We start from the raw sequence: 19740 nt of genomic DNA, 5'->3' as shown, positions 1-19740 counted from the left end.
TAAGTCCCACCTGAAAATCTTGTAGTCAGTGGAAAAACAAAAATTTTGAGCCGCATGGCAGCTCTTAATTCCGATTTTAACCCGTTGCTAATCCATTTTTTATTTTTCCCATTTAAATAACATTGAAAAATAATTTTATATAACTTTTTTCGTTGTGAAAATTATATCAGGTCTTATGAGTAAATAAATAGTAATGTAAATCAGGTGAGAAGACCAAATGTAATCAGTTATGACTATTCATTTATTTTCATATATACGACGTTTCGTCGGTGTTATTCCGACATCATCAGGTATCTAACAATAGAAGACAGAAATTACAGACATTATTATACAATTAATTATAAAATATAATTATAAAAATAATACCTTGAAAATCTGTCAAAACATTGTCAACATTCTGATCTTTACATAGCAGATTCATGTACAAATTTTAAACGTCTAAACATTAGTCAAATTATCGATAAAAATTACAGATAAACTATTGTCAAGTGTTACAGAACTCTATTACTTTATATTTAGTTATTGAAAGTTATTAATAAGTACAAAATTATTAATAAATGTCAGGCAACCACTATCCTTCTACGCATGTTACTCTCAACTGTGAACAGCTGGCAATTATTACACATGCACACTCCCATGGCAACAATGACAACTAAACCCACGCGGCAAGTTCAAATGACCTACGCCATGTTCTTATTATACTTATATTTCTCAATTAACCCCAAATACACATTACTTAGGTGATCTGTGTCTGTCCTCAAATTAACCGTGTCCGTTAAACATATATGCACCATCTCGCTGATATTTCTTTTGAACCAATTTCCTTCTCTGTCAATAATCTTCACTCTATCCAAGTCAAATACATGGCCTGTCAGGAAATGATGACTCGCCAAAGCAGTACGGTCCTCCTTGTTCCTAAATTTCTCCTCACAGCTGTAACTATGTTGGTATAATCTTTTGGACAAGTATTGCCGAGTCTGGCCCACATATGATTTTCCACACGAACACGGGATTTTATATACCAACTCAGAATCTTGGCCCAGTGGTGTTTTGTCCTTCAGCCTTGAATATACATCACCAATAACGCGGATATTATAAAACGCCGGTCTCCAATCCGTAGACCGGAAACTTAGTGATATTTTATGTGAAAGGCCCTTGATGAAGGGAAACCTGAACCTATTCTCTTGAGTTTTTATATTATTTACACAGTTGTTACTCATATGCAGAGCCTCAAACCTCCTCAAGCAGACATCTACGAACGATCTTGGGTAGTTGTTTTTTCCAAGAATTTCACGAACTTTTTCCAAATTCTCATCATAGTACTCTGCATGGCTCAGCTTTAACGCTCTGTATAGTAAGCCAAGAACCACACTATTTTTCTGCGCTATGGGATGATGAGATTTAAAATTCAATAAAGTGCCGGAACTTGTGGGTTTTTGGTACCATTTCGTCCGTAATCCCCCATCTGCCATCCTTATCACCACCGTATCCAGGAACGCCAATGTATTATCAACTTCCTTCTCCATTGTGAACTGTATCTTGGGGTGTATGCTGTTAAACCATCCCAGTAAGTCATCCACCTCACTCACAGGAACTGCAAGTAACGTATCATCCACGTAGAGTTTTAAGAAAGCAATTCTAAACGGTACAATTTCTACTACTTTTTTCAAAACGTGATTCATCACCAAGTTAGCTAATGATGGACTCGCAGGGTTACCCATCGCTGATCCGTCAAGTTGTATGTAATATTCATCCTTGAACGTAAAGTAACTGGTGTCGAAACACATTTTAACCAACTCTATCAGTTTATCTTTAGGAATTCTAATGACCGTTTTGAACTCATCCCAATTTTCTTCAATCGTTGATAATACTAATTCTTTAGGAATGTTCGTGAACAGGGATACCACGTCCAAAGATACCAAGACATAATCTTCTGGTAATTTGACGTTGTGCAGAAACTCTACTAACTCCGCTGAATTTCTCACATTAACCTCAAATTTATTAATAACTGGCATAACTTTTTTCTTCCGCTCACCGAATTAAAAATTTTTTTTTGCATTTTGACTTATGGGCTTTTGTAGAGAACAAAATTTGCAACAGAAAAGGTCCTTTTGGATTTGCAACAGAAAATCGCTTCTTGGATTAAAATTTCGTAAAAATAACACTAAATCTCATCTAATGGACAAATTATTGATGATGGATAAAAAATGTTAGGAACAATTTTCTAGGAAATTTTATGCCTTACAATTTTTGTAATCCAACAATTTATCCTAACTCTCAAAGTTTAGTTACTAGAGCCTCTTAAAATATAAAATCACGAAACCCTGGCGGTTTTGAATCACCCTGGAAACAGGGTGGAATCACGGTGGATCCAGGGTGGTTACACGGTGGGCTTTTTTTCATTTTATCACCGTGGAGTCAGGGTGGTTACACGGTGAATTGTGCCATTTTATCACCATGTATACACCGTGGAATCAGGGTGGGTACACCGTGTAACCACCCTGGATCCACTGTGATTCCACCCTTTTTCCAGGGTGATTCAAAACCGCCAGGGAAAAATTTAATTTTTACGTCTCCAAAAACTAATTTAATAGATCTCCGTAAAAAAGTCAAACCGAAAAATTGTGATATAAATACTGATTCTACATAAATTGTGCATGAATTTGAGACTGTACATAAATAATCAAGTTACTTGGATAGTTCAAAAAAAGTTTCTTTAATATATGAGACCTACAAAACCAGTACTATCTGTAGATTTACTGGTTTAAAAAATTTTACTACCGTCAGATTTTAGTAAGTCCGATGACATACAAATTCTGGGTTCGCCTTTTTCACGTAGATCTATTAAATTAGTTTTTGGAGACGTAAAAACTAAATTTTTCCTCGATTTTATATTTTAAGAGGCTGTAGTTACTAAACTTTGAGAGTTACGACAGATCGTTTTATTAAAAAAAATTGTAGGGCTTAAAATTTCTTAGAAAATTGTTGCTTACTTTTTCAACTATCATCAATAATTTGGGCGCTAGATGAGATTTAGTGTTATTTTTACAAAATTTTAGTCTACGAAGCGATTTGTGTAGAAATCTAATTAAGTTACGGACTCGACTTAGAAGACTTTTTTTGTAGCAAATTTAGTCCTCTACAAACACCTATATGTCAAAATGCAAAAAAAAATTTTTAATACGGTGAGCGGAAGGAAAAAGTTATAAACAATTATTTTTCAATGTTATTTAAATGGGAAAAATAAAAAATTGATTAGCAACGGGTTAAAATCAGAATTAAGAGCTGTCATGCGGCTCAAAATTTTTGTTTTTCCACCGACTACAAGATTTTCAGGTGGGACTTGATAAAAAAAAATGTTTTTCTAAAATGAAGCACCCTAGTGAAGAACCATCAAGTTATCAAGAAGCCACGAAAAGTGAAGAATACCAGTGTTGGCAAGAAGCCATGAAAGAAGAAATACAAGCACTGAAGAAAAATGAGACTTGGACGCTGGTGGACAGGCAAGAAGGAGCAAATGTTTTAAAAAATTGCTAAGTGTACAAACGAAAACTGAAGATTGACGGTAACACTGAAAGGTACAAGGCAAGACTTGTAGCTAAAGGCTGTCAACAAAGAACTGGAATAGACTACGAAGAAACTTGTAGTCCAGTAGTGAAATACGACTCGGTTAAATCAGTATTAGCACCAGCAGCATTGAATAATAGGTATGCTGAGCAATTTGACGTTAAGACAGCTTTCCTACATGTACTAACTGAAGTAGTGTACATGGAGCAACCCGAAGGGTTCAGTGATAATAGTGGGAGAGTCTGTGAGTTAAAGAAAGGGATATATGGACTGAAGTAAGGACTGACGTGATGGAATAAGAAAATTAAAGAAATACTCAAGAAATTTAAATTGAAGGCCACTGACGCAGATCCATGTGTATTTAGATCTCCAGGTAGCTTAAAGGAATGCCTAATTGTAACATTATATGTAGACGATGGCTTGGCAGTAAGTTGTAAGAAGGTGAAGGTGAAAGAGTTCCTGAAATAGTTAGTTTTAGAAATTGAAATCACGACATCAACGCCAAGCATGTACCTGGGAATATATCTGACGAAACTGCCAGATGGATCACTCTTCGCAGACCAAAAGCTGTACACTGAACAGCTGATAAAGAGATTTAATATGACAAATGCAAACACAGTCGCTACACCAGCTGACAATTTTCAAGAAATAAATGTCTGAGGAGGATCAAGGAAAGAGAGTATTAACAAAAGTACCGTATCGCGAAGCAGTGGAAGGGCTACTATTTCTGGCAACTATAACACGACCTGACATCACATTTGCGGTAAATCGTGTTAGTCGGTTTTGTAAGGACCCAAGAAAAATTCACTGGAAAGCAGTAAAAAGGATACTTAAATACCTTAAGGATACAAAGAAATACGGTATTAAATTCGGTGCGTCCAGTGACAAGAATTAGATAAGAGAATACTCAGATGCAGACCACGCAAAAAATCCAGAGACAAGGAGAAGCATAACTGGATATGCATTGAGACAAGTCAACTCAACAGTAGCTTGAGGAACTAGAAAGCAAAAGCGTGTTACGCTATCTACGTCGGAGTTCATCGTCGCGTGTCATACTACAACAAACATGATATGGCTAAACAGACTGGTTGATCAGCTCACTGGAGTACACTCGACGCCCACACTCCATGTCGACAACCAAAGTGCCATTGCCTGGATCAACAACGGAAGCTTCCAAGCAAGGCCCAAACACATAGATATAAAATACAAGTTCATCATGGAAAATTACAAAGCAAAAGAACTTAGGGTAAAACATGAGCCATCAAAAACTCAAATCGCTGACATTTTCACCAAGCCATCAAGTAAATCACAGTTTGAGACGTTGAGAAAAAAATCATGAAGCTAACTCAGCGCGCAATAACGTTCCAAAGCTAATATCTCCTAACAATATAGATTTTGTCTGTTTGATGTACATATTTGCAGGCATCACAGATCCAAAAGTCACCGTCAAAAACTAGTCATGTTAGGTGTTAGACTAGTCCCAGATTTATATTATAAACTAAAGTGGGAGTGTTAATAATTGTTAGTTTATTATAATTATCTACTGAGCTAAAAAATATGTAAAGTGATTGCCAGGCGGCAGCATATAAATCAAACTGATGTATGCATCTCTCACTTACTTACAGTGTAACCTATTAGTAAAATAAAACACATGTCTATTATTATTAATTAATCAAAGCTTATTATTGACATCTACCTAAAATACCATTAAGTAGTACGAAATAATTGATTTTTTTGACCCACTCTAGTATCGATACATTATAGAGAAATAAATTAATTAACTAGAACTAAACGGTAAAAAAAAAATATTCGGTAAACTAGAACAACAATTATGAATTCGGCACTAGAACATTTTCTCTAACAAATTCGTAAAACTAACGTGCATTGGTCTTATATTGATGTTAATCAGATCAAAATAATATTAACAATAACTTCCCAATAAAAAATGTTTAGATCCAAGCATATATGATTGGACCCAAACAGTCAGATATGCTTGGATTTAAATTTTGGCGCGATCCTAGCGAATCCAAACAGATCTGACAATATCCACAGAGATCTCACTATATCTAAGTATATCCAAACAGATCTTAAAATATCAAAAGGGATCCAAACAGATCTCACTATATCCACGAATATATAAGTGTATCCAAGCAGATCTGCGTAAATGTCGATCTTTAAAGAAATTTACATAGATTTATTATTATTAATTTTATTGCATGTAACAGAATACAAAGATTCTCGTAGCTATTAGCCTTGAGTACAAGTGTAATAATTATTTTACATAAAAGATAACACATATAAAAAAAAAAACTCAATAAGATTAAACATGATAGACGAAGTAATGATACAAAAGTAAATACTGGGAAAATAAGACCATACATTAGCTTTAAGTTTGTGACACTCCCTGCAGTAGCCCTCGAGTTTTCTCAGAGAATTCAGGCTAGAGTCTTCAAAAAGTGATGGCTTGAGTTCCAGCGGGCAATCGTGTATGATCCAGTCCTTAAGGTATTTTAGTCTGCAATTCATGAAGTGTGGACACTCACAGATGAAATGCAGAACCGATTCGGGTGTGTACAGCTGGCAATATGGGCACGTCTTCGTGGGGGAGAGGGCATCGGTGATATGACAGGCGTGTTTACTTGCCAATCTTAGTTGCGATAGAGGCTTCAGGAGATGTAGAGGTGTTCTCTGAAGTCTTGATTCCGGAATCAGCGATAAAAATGTAAAGTGGCAGGCAGTGGAGCTAAAGTATCAGTCTCGATCTAGTTTATGCATGTGGGCGCAGAACTTAGACAAAATAGTCTCTCTTTTGCTTATCCAGTACTTGGCCTCCAGTCTATCCAGCATATCATCCTCTTGTATTGGCGAGAGGAGGTTTTTCAGCTGTTTTACCTAGTTTAATTCAGAGGACCAGGTATTACTTAAAGCGGCAAGTTTTTGCAGACAGATAATGGGTAGTAGGTGATCAGCCATGTCCAATATTTTGATTACCCAATCAATGGCAGCTCTTAGAATCCAAACTGCTGTATGACCGAGGCACACTTCGTAACGAATGGCGTACCCAGGTGTGCAGGCTGGGAGCGAAAGGAATCGTTTGTAGAAGTACAGTTGTGGGGTTTCAAGCTGTTCTAGGTAGTCAGGAATCGAGCAACCGATATGAGCCAAGTAAGTTACCGTGGAGCGAGCAATGCCATGATACAGTTTGACTGCAGCTGACCAGTTGTCACCCTTGAGGTTCTTGGTAATGTTAAGTACAATTCCAATGGCCGCTTTTCCTTTTTTCGTAGCGTGTTCAGCCGCGAGGTTGCTTTTGAGGGAGTTACTGAATTTTAGGCCCAAGTATTCATAACTTGCAACCACTTGTAAATCTTCGTCATCGTGGCTAAAATTTTTTAGCTTTCTTGGGATCCTCCCGCTCAGTTTACAGGGTAAGACTTGCATTTTGCCGATGTTCACTGTTAAATCATCGAGACGACAATATTCCTCAAGGATCTTTAAGTATTGTGAAGGCATTATCTACGCAGCTTCGGCCCGGTTGGAAGCCCGCTTGTTTTTCTGAAATGATATTAGAGTTGTGTGCGCATTTGCGGATCCTATCATGGATTATCTGCGTGAATATTTTCTCCAGCAATTTACCAGCGCGATTCCGCGATAATTGCCAGGGTCTGAGGCATGACCTGTTTTGTAGATCATGCACATTATGACTTTAGACCATTCTGAAGGAGATGAATTGTTACGTAAGATTTTATTCAACAGCGCCACAATGTACAATTTCCAGTTATTTGGAAGTGCTTTGTAGAATCCATTGGCGATACCGTCAGATCCAGGAGCCTTGCCAACTTTAACTTTAGCTAAACTTCTAGCAAGTTCGTAAGATGTTATGTCAGTGTCCAAGAGTGGGTCTGAGGGGCCAAGAAATGGGTAATCTGCGTTAGGTTTAGGAGTGTAGATGTTTTTGTAGAAAGATGACCAACGTTCTGGGGTTATTTGTGAAGTGGGCGTTCTGGCTTTGCGAGCATAGTTAACAGCTTCCCAGAATTCAGTTGTATACAGACGTTTCTGAATTGTTGACGGATTCGAAGTTCGTAGTTCGCTTTCTCATTTTTCAGGAGAGTCCAATACTTATCATTTAAATTGTGGTATTCAAGCCGAAGGTGAGATAGTTGAGGTGACTTTTTGTTGCTGGAAAGAGCGAATTTAACAGAGGATCTCAGTTTGGTACATTCACTGTCGAACCAAGGCTTACGACGCGAACTAGACGTTCTTATGAAGACAGGTTTCATCTTCTGACATTTATCAGTGGCTTCAATGATTGCGGAGTATAAATTCTCACTAAGTTTTTCCGTATTTACCTGGAGAAAGTTACCATTAACTTGTGGGGACCAGACTATCAGGTGTTTAAATTGGTTTTTCTTCTCAGCTGCCCACTGTAGCTTGAATTGAGCGGAACTGGCGTTAGTAACGACTGAATTTATAGAATCGCTGATTGGTGAAAATACCTCAATGGTTACCGGGAAATGATCTGAGTTGGTAACCAATTAATCTACCTACATGTCCTTGATGAGATGAAGGCTTGAGCTGTTTACCCAGACAGATCCATAACACTACTGCCATTTTTGTTTGTAAAAGTAAGCTGGCTGGGTGAATCACTCCGCGAGCGGCCATTAGTGAGTGTAAATCCCAGGAATTCGAGTCCCTCCGACAGGACTTTACCCCTGTGGTTGATTATGAGGTCTTGCGAAGTACGACAGTAGTGAAGAGAAATGCCAGAAGTCGATTCTTCATCAGATGAGCCAAGATTTCCGACCCGGGCATTAAAATTACCTGCGATAATGAGTAGGTCATAATGATGTGTACTATTTCAGTCAGTTATAAATGTCTACATGTTACTTAGCTGGCCGTTTATGTCCGAGTTAGGATGAAAGTACGCAGTAATGATGATAATGATGAGCCCCTGCATAGTTATTTTTGATGCGATCCATAAGCTACCGATGTACAAAGTAGCAATCTTCATACTTGATTCAGCCAATGTTAATAATCCACCACTGGCTTTGCCAGGGCCATCAGAGAGTTTAACTGCAGGGGACCAGGTTAAGTTTCAAGACGCTTTGACAGTTCAGCTTTATCTCCGCGACGCCATTCACCCATCCTAGTTAGAAGCTCGTTAAACGAGTTGTACGGTTTTTCATCCGAACCCATAGTTGTTTCAAAAGTAGGGCTTAGAGTCAGACAATTAGAAGATAATGCTACTGGGTTCCTCAGGACTGGCGGTGAAGAAGTAGAGCGGCTGAGTTTCTGAGGAGGACTAGAGTTATTGTTGCGGCTGCTGTACTGTTCTCTTTCCTTTTTCTTGTTACAGTTCGTAAAGAGATCTGGTAGCGAAGCGTACGTAAACAGAAAACAGAACGCTCTCCATGACGCGAAGTTTCGGCCGGTGCCAAGTTATTGAAAAACGATTTTAAATCACGTAAAACACTTTCAGCATTTGCGTGTTTATTTGACGGAACTAGTAGTTCACCTGGTAAACGAATCGGCTCACCGTATACAAGCTCGGCTGGAGTGGCTTGTATATCATCTTTCCAGGCTGCTCGTAGACCAAGTAAGACAACGGGTAGCGCGTCATACCAAGTGTCGTCGTGACACAACAGTGCGGCCTTGAATTGCCGGTGTAGACGTTCCACCAGTCCATTGGATTGAGGATGATACGGCGTCGTCAATAAATGTGTTATGCCAAAAAAATTTGCTAAAAGATTGGAACAACGATGATCTGAATTGTCCTCCTTGGTCGGACGTTATTCTAGTGGGCACACCGTATTTTGAGATCCATTCTCTAAACAGCGCGAGTGCGACAGTATCTGCGTCACCGTTTTTAAGTGCCACGGCTTCTGGAAACCAGGTAAATCTGTCGACGATGGTCAAGCACTTGTTGTAGCCGCGAGATACTGGCAAAGAGACTAAATCGATGTGAATATGCTCAAAACGTTGCGTCGGAAATTCAAAACGTGCGAGAGGTGATGACACGTGACGATGGATCTTGTTTCGTTGACAATTTATGCAAGCTTTGGCCCACTCTCGACAATCTTTCTGGATTGATGGCCAAACATAACGCTTGCTCACTAGTTTCTGAGATTCTCTGGTACCAGGATGTGCCAGAGAGTGCAACGCGTCGAAAACTTTCTTTCGAAGTTGACCAGGAACGTATGGACGTGGTTTACCTGATGGAACATCACAATAAACTGCAGCCGGGTGGACGTTGTAGACAATTCGTTGCCACTGTAGTGACGTTGCTGCGTTGTTAAGAAGATCTCGAAGTTCAGGATCGTTCTTTTGAGCATTTACTAGCTCATGCGTGGTAATCGGCGTCGAAATGGCTTCAACGCGTGATAGCGTGTCTGCAACAATGTTCTCATGTCCGGAAATGTGTCTAAAATCACTTGTGAATTGGCCAATAAAGTCGAGGCGACGAAATTGCCACGGTGATGCTCTTTCAGTGCGTTGCTGAAAAGCAAAAAGCAATGGTTTATGATCGGTGTAAATTGCAACTTGTTTACCTTCAAAAATATGACGAAAGTGTCTGACAGCTTCGTAGATGGCGTGAAGTTCACGATCGTACGTCGATAATTTTTTAATGGAAGGTTGAAGTTTTCTGTTGAAGAAAGCGAGTGGTTGCTATTCTCCGTCAACTAGTTGTTGCAGAACTGCACCAATGGCAGCGTTTGATGCGTCCGAGAAAATAGCCCAAGTTGCGTCGTCGTTTGGATGCGCAAGCATTGCAGCGTTGGCTAATGCCTGCTTTGCCTTGTCATAGGCCTGACGGAGTTCTGGTGTCTCGACGATCAGCGTTGATCCTTTAATTTTTGGCCCCTCGAGCAATTTATTCAGCGGTGCAAGGATTTCTGCAGCATTTCTGATAAATTTCCTGTAGAAATTTATGGTACCTAGAAAACCACGTAATACAGAGATCGTACTAGGAAATTTTAGGTTGATAATTGCGTCTACCCTGTCGGGCAACGGCTTGATACCTTTGCCGCTGATGTGGTGACCTAAAAATTTTATCTCATGCTGGCCCAACACCGATTTGGCTGCGTTGATGACAAGTCCGTAGTCTTGTAAGCGTTGAAATAAAATTTTTAGGTGCTCGAGATGTTGCTCCTCGTTCTCTGAAGCTACCAGCACGTCGTCGATGTACGGGAAAACAAACGGTAGGTCTCGTGTGGCCTCATCGATACAACTCTGGAAGGTTTGCGCGGCATTTCGAAGTCCAAACGTCATGTATGGGAATTCGAACAAGCCAAAAGGTGTGATGATGGCTGTCTTCTCGATGTCTTCTTCAGCGACGGGAATTTGGTTGAAGGCTCTAACCAAATCTAGAACTGAAAATATCTTTTTACCGTGCAACGTTGCGGTGAAATCGTCGAGTCGTCAGACCGGATAATTATTGTGTATCGTGCGGGCATTGAGTGGTCGATAGTCGCCACATGGTCGCCAATCTCCAGATTTCTTCGGTACAAGATGGAGTGGGGATGCCCAAGGACTGGTCGATGGACGTGCAATACCAAGTTGAACCATCTTGCGAAATTCTTCTTGCGCGATTTTTAATTTATTGGGTGCAAGACGTCGCGCTTTGCACGATACTGGAGGTCCAGGTGTCGTTTTGATATGATGCACTGTAGAATGCTTCTTGGCTGAAGTTATTCCTTCAGGTCGAGTTATGGCCGGGTAGTTTGATAACAGTTTATGGTAAGCTGTATCACCTTCAATTAATTTGATGCATTTTGCATCTGAGCATATTGAATTCACACGTGTTTGGAGACCAGTGGAGCCGTCACGTAATTGTTTGTGATTGAGGTCGATTAACAAATTAAAATGACTTAGAAAATCGGCGCCAATTATTGGTTTCATGACGTCAGCGATGATGAATCTCCACGTAAATTCTCGACGTAAACCGAGGTTTAGTGACAGAGTAATGCACCCGAATGTTTCAATCAGCGAGCCGTTTGCCGCATGAAGTTGGTATCCTACTGGTGTAGGCTTGCATTTCATCCGCCCGTATGGGTAAACAGAGAGATCTGAACCAGAATCCACGAGGTATTGTGTATTCGTGGTTAGATCGATGACGAATAGGCGGTTAGAAGATGCGAGAGAGTCGCTTTCCGTCGCTAGTGACTCTCCTTCACGATTCCCGCAAACTTGCAGCCTGGCGTACATTTGTACGCGGTTTTACTAAACTTTGAGTGGTAATAACAAATACCCGTTTTCTCAAGTTTGCGTGGCTTTGATTTGCTTCGGGAGCGTTGGTTTTGTTTTCGTCCTGGTGATCTGCCGCAGTTCTGGTTGAACGCTGACGTCAGTGCTTCTACCTGACGAAATAGTTCGCTCACTTGTTTCTGCAGTGCCATCGTCTGCTGCGAAGATGATTATGAAGCTAAAGCAGCGTTGTGAGTAACCGGAAACATCTCGTGTAACTTGTCAGTTGTTTCTGCTAGTTGGTCGATGGTAGCTGTGGTTGGAGAGATGGCTAGAAGCTCTTGTGTCTTCTTGGGAAAGTTTGCCAGCCATCTTGCCTTCAAGACTGCGTCATCAATGGTCGGCGCGAGCGATTTGAGATGGCGGAGAAACTGTGATGGTGATCGGTCACCGATCGCTTCGCCATCTAGAAGCTGACGCCGTTTAGCTTCTTCAGACTTCGAGTAACACGTGATGAGCGTGGCTTTCAACTCGGCGTATGGCGTGGTCGTTGGCGGGTTGATGATGAGGGTCTCAACCTCACATGCATACTTGGTGTCGATGAGAGAAACGGCGTGGTTGAATTTCGCTCTCTCGGTTGCTATGCCGTGGATCGCGAACTGAGCTTCGAGCTGCGCAAACCATAAACTCACTCGCTTCGGGTTGAAGTGAGGTGCCTTGAGCGAGTTGACAATTATTGATTTAGCGTCCACAAACTCATCGCTTGGCGGCTTTGTATCCGTCATAGTTAGTATATAAGAAACACTAACACAATAAAACTAACACAAAATTTTAATACCACTGTAAGCGGATTAGTGTCGAAGCTGACTCACCGTTGAGGAATGTTCGAGACGCTTCGAGTCACACGAAAATTATCACTGGGCGAAAATTGAACGCGAACGATAATTTTATTCACTGTATTTTGCACAGGAATTAACTAATCACTTTTATCACAATTTAATTTGCACCCCGATGGTGTCCCTTAAATTACAAACTAGTGCGGCATATGTCCAAAATGCCCCGCAATGCACCAGCCATGATAAAAGACTTGCGCAACACTTGATTCACGCACTTCACTGTTGTAAAGAACTCGTGGAATTAATATGTCGCGATCAGCGGAGACGCGATATTGGACACTCAACGTGCTATTTGCCACGCGGAACGTGTGCGCGAAAATGGCGTCCTCTTAAAAATCACGTCGGGCAGTTACCAATGTAGTGACTGGGATGAGGTTCGTGGAGCTTAATCACTACGTTAAATAACTTTATCTGACTCCAATTATTAGTGTTAACAAAATAATAAATCAGCGGAGACGCGATATTGGACACTCAACGTGCTATTTGCCACGCGGAACGTGTGCGCGAAAATGGCGTCCTCTTGAAAATCACGTCGGGCAGTCACCAATGTAGTGACTGGGATGAGGTTCGTGGAGCTTAATCACTACCTTAAATAACTTTATCGGACTCCAATTATTAGTGTTAACAAAATAATAAATCAGCGGAGACGCGATATTGGACACTCAACGTGCTATTTGCCACGCGGAACGTGTGCGCGAAAATGGCGTCCTCTTGAAAATCACGTCGGGCAGTCACCAATGTAGTGACTGGGATGAGGTTCGTGGAGCTTAATCACTACCTTAAATAACTTTATCTGACTCCAATTATTAGTGTTAACAAAATAATAAATAATTAGTTTTATTTAATGAATGATATAATACAAGGTAATGCGGTTGCATTAAATACGTGTTAGCTAGTTGCCGTGTAACTCTCTATTGTACGTGTATACTGTACTGTGTACTATTGCTACTGAATATCATGTCCGCGTGGGCGAAATATACGGCGATCGATGACGATCGATGATTGACGGACTTATCCGAAATGAATATTAGAAATATCCGTAGTGACGTAGTCGATAATCGATCGCCGTATATTTCGCCCACGCGGACATGATATTCAGTAGCAATAGTACACAGTACAGTATACACGTACAATAGAGAGTTACACGGCAACTAGCTAACACGTATTTAATGCAACCGCATTACCTTGTATTATATCATTCATTAAATAAAACTAATTATTTATTATTTTGTTAACACTAATAATTGGAGTCAGATAAAGTTATTTAAGGTAGTGATTAAGCTCCACGAACCTCATCCCAGTCACTACATTGGTGACTGCCCGACGTGATTTTCAAGAGGACGCCATTTTCGCGCACACGTTCCGCGTGGCAAATAGCACGTTGAGTGTCCAATATCGCGTCTCCGCTGATTTATTATTTTGTTAACACTAATAATTGGAGTCAGATAAAGTTATTTAACGTAGTGATTAAGCTCCACGAACCTCATCCCAGTCACTACATTGGTGACTGCCCGACGTGATTTTCAAGAGGACGCCATTTTCGCGCCCACGTTCCGCGTGGCAAATAGCACGTTGAGTGTCCAATATCGCGTCTCCGCTGATTTATTATTTTGTTAACACTAATAATTGGAGTCAGATAAAGTTATTTAACGTAGTGATTAAGCTCCACGAACCTCATCCCAGTCACTACATTGGTGACTGCCCGACGTGATTTTCAAGAGGACGCCATTTTCGCGCACACGTTCCGCGTGGCAAATAGCACGTTGAGTGTCCAATATCGCGTCTCCGCTGATTTATTATTTTGTTAACACTAATAATTGGAGTCCGATAAAGTTATTTAAGGTAGTGATTAAGCTCCACGAACCTCATCCCAGTCACTACATTGGTGACTGCCCGACGTGATTTTCAAGAGGACGCCATTTTCGCGCACACGTTCCGCGTGGCAAATAGCACGTTGAGTGTCCAATATCGCGTCTCCGCTGATCGCGACATATTTATATATATATATTTATATATATATATATATTGTTATTCAACTTTTTAAATTGCAATGGCAAACTGTGAGTATTAATTTTTTTATTTTAATAAAATCAGTATTATTAATAAATAAAATAATTATTATTTCGTTTCTACCCTACAGTCACACGAGAAGAAGATCTTAAATTCTTAACGGCAAGGTTCGAAGAGTTTGAAGATGACTTTAATTCCGATGATTGGGAACATGTCGAAGACGCTGAATCGTATACATTCGAGTAAATTATATTCATAAAGATAATAATAATATCGATGATAATGATAATAATAATAACAATAATAATAATAATGAAAATATTAATAATAACAATATTCTTATAAAAAGAAACAATTTGAAACGATTAGAAAAGAAAAATTTTAAATACTTTTTTATGCTTTTCAATACTTCAAGGTCATTCTCAAATAGTACCCCCCACTTTTTAAAAATATTCAATGACTTTCAATTGTAATGACTCGATTAAGATTTTGATAACTAATTAAAAAAATGTTTAAGCATTAATTGAAAAAATGGCAACGCAGTTACCATCTCGCCGAGACATAGATTAAAAAAAAAATTATTTACAGTTGATATCAATTAGGAGTTGAACAAAATTTGGAAAATAAATTTCAGTAAAATCTTTATGACAATATTATAATTTGGAATGTCAAGATTTTTAGACTAAAATTTATTTAATAAATTTCGTTTAACTCCTTATTGATTTTAACTGTGAGTAATTTAAAAAAAAATCTATATTTCGGCGACAATTGTATAACTGCGTTGTCGTTTTTTTAATTAATACGACAATTTTTTTTTAATTAATTAATAACATTTTACTACTGTTCTGACAGTTCACGGTCAGTAAATATATCAAAAACTGGGGGGGGGGCTCTGTCGGAGAATGCCCTTAAATACTTTTGAATCGTCCTTCTTATGGGAATTTAACATTGCAAATCGTTTCGAATCGTTTTTTTTTTAATCAGGGATAACAGTAACAATAGTATTATTCTATTTCATTTCATTTTTAATCTATTTCAGAAAAATTTGCTACAAACTAAGACGCAATAAAATTGATGTCATCAGACGTTTTGAAAGCCGCTGCAAAAACTTCAAATTGTTGAAAAATCAATTTGAAAGAACATCAATTTTTCCGCAGTGGCCCTATTAGGAAAAATTTATTGTATATTACACTATTGTCCAAACCCGAGGCAATAATAGAATTTCAGATTATTTACCGAGGCATCACGAAAATAAGGGTAAGATTAAACATTCTTTTTAATTTAACTTTTTTATCAACATAATAATAATTTTTTTTGCCTTTCTCTTCATTAGGTACCAATGCTGTTTGCACCTGGTGCCAAACAGCTACTGCATCGGTCCAAGTGGTTCAATGCAGCCATTTTAGTGGTTGCTTTGAGTGCTGGTCGGGAGGGTATTGGTTGCATCGAATGAGGAGTTGTACCTTATGCCGAATTGAATATGCAAATGTAACATTATATTAAAAAAAATCTTGAAAAAAAAAATTTAGATAAATTTAAAATTAAATGAACACACTTTAGATTTAGTTATTGTTAACAAAAAAATAATAAATTCATAATTGCTTGGTTTACAAAAAAGGAAATAAAAAACAAACAACTCACACATACACGTTGATATTATTTATTTATTTAAATAAATACTGTACAATAGACTTTACTTTTATTTTATTTTTTCTTTCATTAGAACTAAATTTTTTTTCATAAAATATTGAAAACAAAAAATTACCGATATTTTCGAAGAGCCGACAAAATTTCGCGTAAAGTGAGTGCCTACATCGCAATATTTCGCGAGCGTGGTAATTAGTCCAAAATGGCGGCGATGATTAATCATTAATTAGTCAGTCACGAAATATACTGTTGTGGATATTCATTTTACGTCGAATTTCAACAGCTTTTCAAAAATGTCATCCATTTTTTTTTTTTTTAATTTTTGACGGAAAAAAAATTCAATTTTAATTGAAAAAAAATTTTTTTTTATTCAGTAAACATATTAACGCCTTTACAATATTTGTCATCGATCACGAAATAAAATAACACTCGAGATACAAAGACTTGATAACACAAACGACTAATTAATATAATCTCAACAATTGATTTAACAATAAACTTACGAACAATCGAATAATTATAATAATTATAGAAATAATAATAGTGAGAATAAAATAATAAAACAAATATAGGTAAATGCCAAAGATGTTCCGTTAACAAAAAAAAATAATAAACGAAACCAATCAGCGTCTAAATGAATAAAATAAAAAAATAAACAAACAATCGTACTTATTACTGTACGAATCAATAGCGTGATTATAGTTAGATTTGTTAGCCATCGCTTTCTCAATAAGTTGATCAATAGTTTCCTGGCTGTCTGAACCTGGAACCCGACATATTTGGAAATTAAATTATTTTGGCTAATATTAGCCTACAAACGACGAAAATGATTGTAGTAAACTTTCTTTTTTTGTAGTAACAATCTTTGTCAAAAAAAACGAAAGAATGTGCACAATATCATTACATGGTAAGTTTTTCGTCATGAAAATAATTGTAATTGATTCAGAATCATTAGTAGGCTTTTGTAGTGGTAAACGAAATTCCAAAAATCAATATTGATCTGAACTTCCGGCTAGAACATTGTAATATGGCATGTTTTATACAAGAAAAATAAAGGCGCCAGAGCTACAATCAATAATAATGATTGTATGCAATACGTTGTTTTACATCTTCGACATTATACTGAGATAATTAATAATTTTTATTTTTTTAACTAACAACAGCCTCGCAACAGAACTACTGTTCATGGACATTCCCGGAGTTGATTGTAACTAAGAAAATCACCATTTTTCTGGTCAGAAAATGTACGAGATAAGGGATAATTAATAGGAAGTACTATGGATCATACTAATTGTTTTTCATCCTACAATGAACTACAATCAATTCTGGAATATTAACAATCGTTTCTACACTATCCCCAGTATTGTTTGTAGCTCCAAATTCGGCTATTTCTTCCAGACTATGACACAACACATGCTACGTTAGGGTAATCGATAAAAAATAACCTAAGCGGCACATAAAAAATTAGAGACTATGTTAAATTTGAAACGACAATTTGTTATCATGATCTCGAGTTAATCAATTGTTCACTTAAATTAAACAATAACTCAACAATTTTTTTCGTGCTGCTTGGGAAAAGGAAATTTGAACCTTCTTTTAAATGCTACAATTAGCTACAATCAATTCTAGATTATACTACGTTGAGATGATTGATGTAAATTAATAGGCAATAATAATAATTTTAAAACTTTTATGAAACACTACAATGAACTAAAATAACAAATTTTCAAATGAGGTAAAAGTAATTTCGGTCACTTTTCTTTACATAATTTAACATATGTATATTTTTTTTTTTTATAATTGTTCCAGTGTATAGCCGCATGTACGGCCTTTTACACTTTTTGCCTTTTACATCGCAACTGCTTCCTTTCTTTATCTGCTTTTCATTGTGCGGCTGTGGCCCGACTAGTGCTTATACTGTACTGTACCATTACGGTGATACCCTACCCTCCACCTTGGCTGTGAGGGTATAGGGGCAAGGGGAACCACAGAGAAAACCATTGCCAGTACAGTTCGGTTTGGGTGAAGCTCTAGTGATCGGTAAAATTCCCATTTTACCAATCACTAGATCCTCATCCCGCGCCTAACGTCCAGAGACCTCTGATCAAGCTCAACGCGTGGCTAAGCGGTCACCCAGCCAAGTTGCGACCATGTTCAGTGCTGCTTAACTTCGGTGATCGCCCGAGCCACACGAGAACCGATCGGCTGTCTCTGCCGCCTAAATAATTTAACATATGTATTTTTCTTGGTTTTTCCAGGTCATTTCGATTAACGCAACTAATTTTTGAATTTTTTGATATTTCATCGTGTAGTTCCCATTTTTTTGACATCTTCTTACATAAAGTTTGTAATGACCTATAGGGTTCATCGGTACATATTCTATTACTCCTACAAGAATGAATTGACCACTAAGGACATTAATATTTACCGGAACATCGTTAAGAGCAGATTCTTGAAATTGATTATTGACTATCCCGGATTTTATGCGGATAAATTCCATTGAAGAGCTTCTATATCAATAATCAAATGTCTACCTAGCTCTGTATTCAGCGTATATATGTTGTGGCAAGTTGAATAACTAGCTTTAGACGATTGTAATTACAGTAAAATTGACTCTTCCAATTTTTGTAGGCCATTTTCATGTAAAGGCTGTAAACGTGGTGAAATAACCACAAGAGGTTGACGTTTTTCGGTTATACATGTACTGCACACTAAAATATTAACTGTGGATGGTTCTTCAGTGACTAAATTGTCAATAACATTGCTAATAATAGAATTACAATCTATGACACCTTGTTCTAATTTTTTAAAACTAATTATTTATTCAGCTTTTGCTTTATAAACCGCTAATTTAACACCTTTAGAACATATTAGTTTTACTAAATTAAACGTTGGGTTATGCGATTGGTCAACATACTCGTGGTAATGATACCAACCTACGTAAGCGATTCGTAAGCAATGAACTATGGAATCAAATGAACAAGTATTCCGTAATGTAATAGTTCCTTTACTAGTTTTCACTGGCCCTAAGCTATTCCCATTAATAATAAGACGAAGTGTGTTGCTAGTTTTGTTCTTTTTTAGCATATTTTCAATATCTGGTACATTTTTTTGATAATATCCAAGTTTTTTTATTCTTTTTTTCAGCATCTTTTAGTAATCCTCCCCATTCATCTACATAACTTCAATAACTATAGTCATATACAGAATTATTTACAATATTTAAATCATTAATTGGCTGAAGAACACGTTCAGATTTCCCGTCTTGATTTCTTTGATCTAATCCCTTGTCTTCATCGTTATTTGAAGAAATAGTTGTATGAAGCAAAAGATTTCTTAGCTCAACAATACTTTGATTCAACTTTTCGTTATTTTCTAATGTTGAACTCAGAACATTATTTTTTTCTTGATTACGATCTATGAAAGTGGAAGA

The 19740-nt window shown here is 37.8% G+C and overlaps 3 protein-coding genes across 3 annotated transcripts; all 3 read right to left on the bottom strand.

Moving 5' to 3' along the window:
* Positions 1-680: 680 nt before the first annotated feature.
* On the bottom strand, positions 681-2015 carry LOC130677745 (uncharacterized). The gene has a single exon (XM_057484597.1). It carries the CDS (start codon positions 2013-2015, stop codon positions 681-683), a length of 1335 nt encoding a protein of 444 aa, XP_057340580.1.
* An 8974-nt stretch (positions 2016-10989) lies between these two features.
* Positions 10990-11775, bottom strand: LOC130677744 (uncharacterized). The gene has a single exon (XM_057484596.1). The coding sequence runs from the start codon at positions 11773-11775 to the stop codon at positions 10990-10992; it is 786 nt and encodes a 261-aa protein (XP_057340579.1).
* Positions 11776-11984: 209 nt separating this feature from the next.
* LOC130677742 (uncharacterized) lies at positions 11985-12539 on the bottom strand. The gene has a single exon (XM_057484595.1). The coding sequence runs from the start codon at positions 12537-12539 to the stop codon at positions 11985-11987; it is 555 nt and encodes a 184-aa protein (XP_057340578.1).
* Positions 12540-19740: the final 7201 nt, after the last annotated feature.

The sequence above is a fragment of the Microplitis mediator genome, chromosome 11 (assembly GCF_029852145.1).
Source record: "Microplitis mediator isolate UGA2020A chromosome 11, iyMicMedi2.1, whole genome shotgun sequence".
NCBI classification, from domain to species: domain Eukaryota; kingdom Metazoa; phylum Arthropoda; class Insecta; order Hymenoptera; family Braconidae; genus Microplitis; species Microplitis mediator.
Note: the sequence above shows the minus strand (reverse complement) of the source record. Positions and strands in the feature narration are given on the sequence as shown.

Excerpts from the sequence above, each read along its gene's own strand:
- LOC130677745 (XM_057484597.1), bottom strand. The coding sequence starts at position 2,015 with ATGCCAGTTATTAATAAATTTGAGGTTAATGTGAGAAATTCAGCGGAG.
- LOC130677744 (XM_057484596.1), bottom strand. The coding sequence starts at position 11,775 with ATGTACGCCAGGCTGCAAGTTTGCGGGAATCGTGAAGGAGAGTCACTA.
- LOC130677742 (XM_057484595.1), bottom strand. The coding sequence starts at position 12,539 with ATGACGGATACAAAGCCGCCAAGCGATGAGTTTGTGGACGCTAAATCA.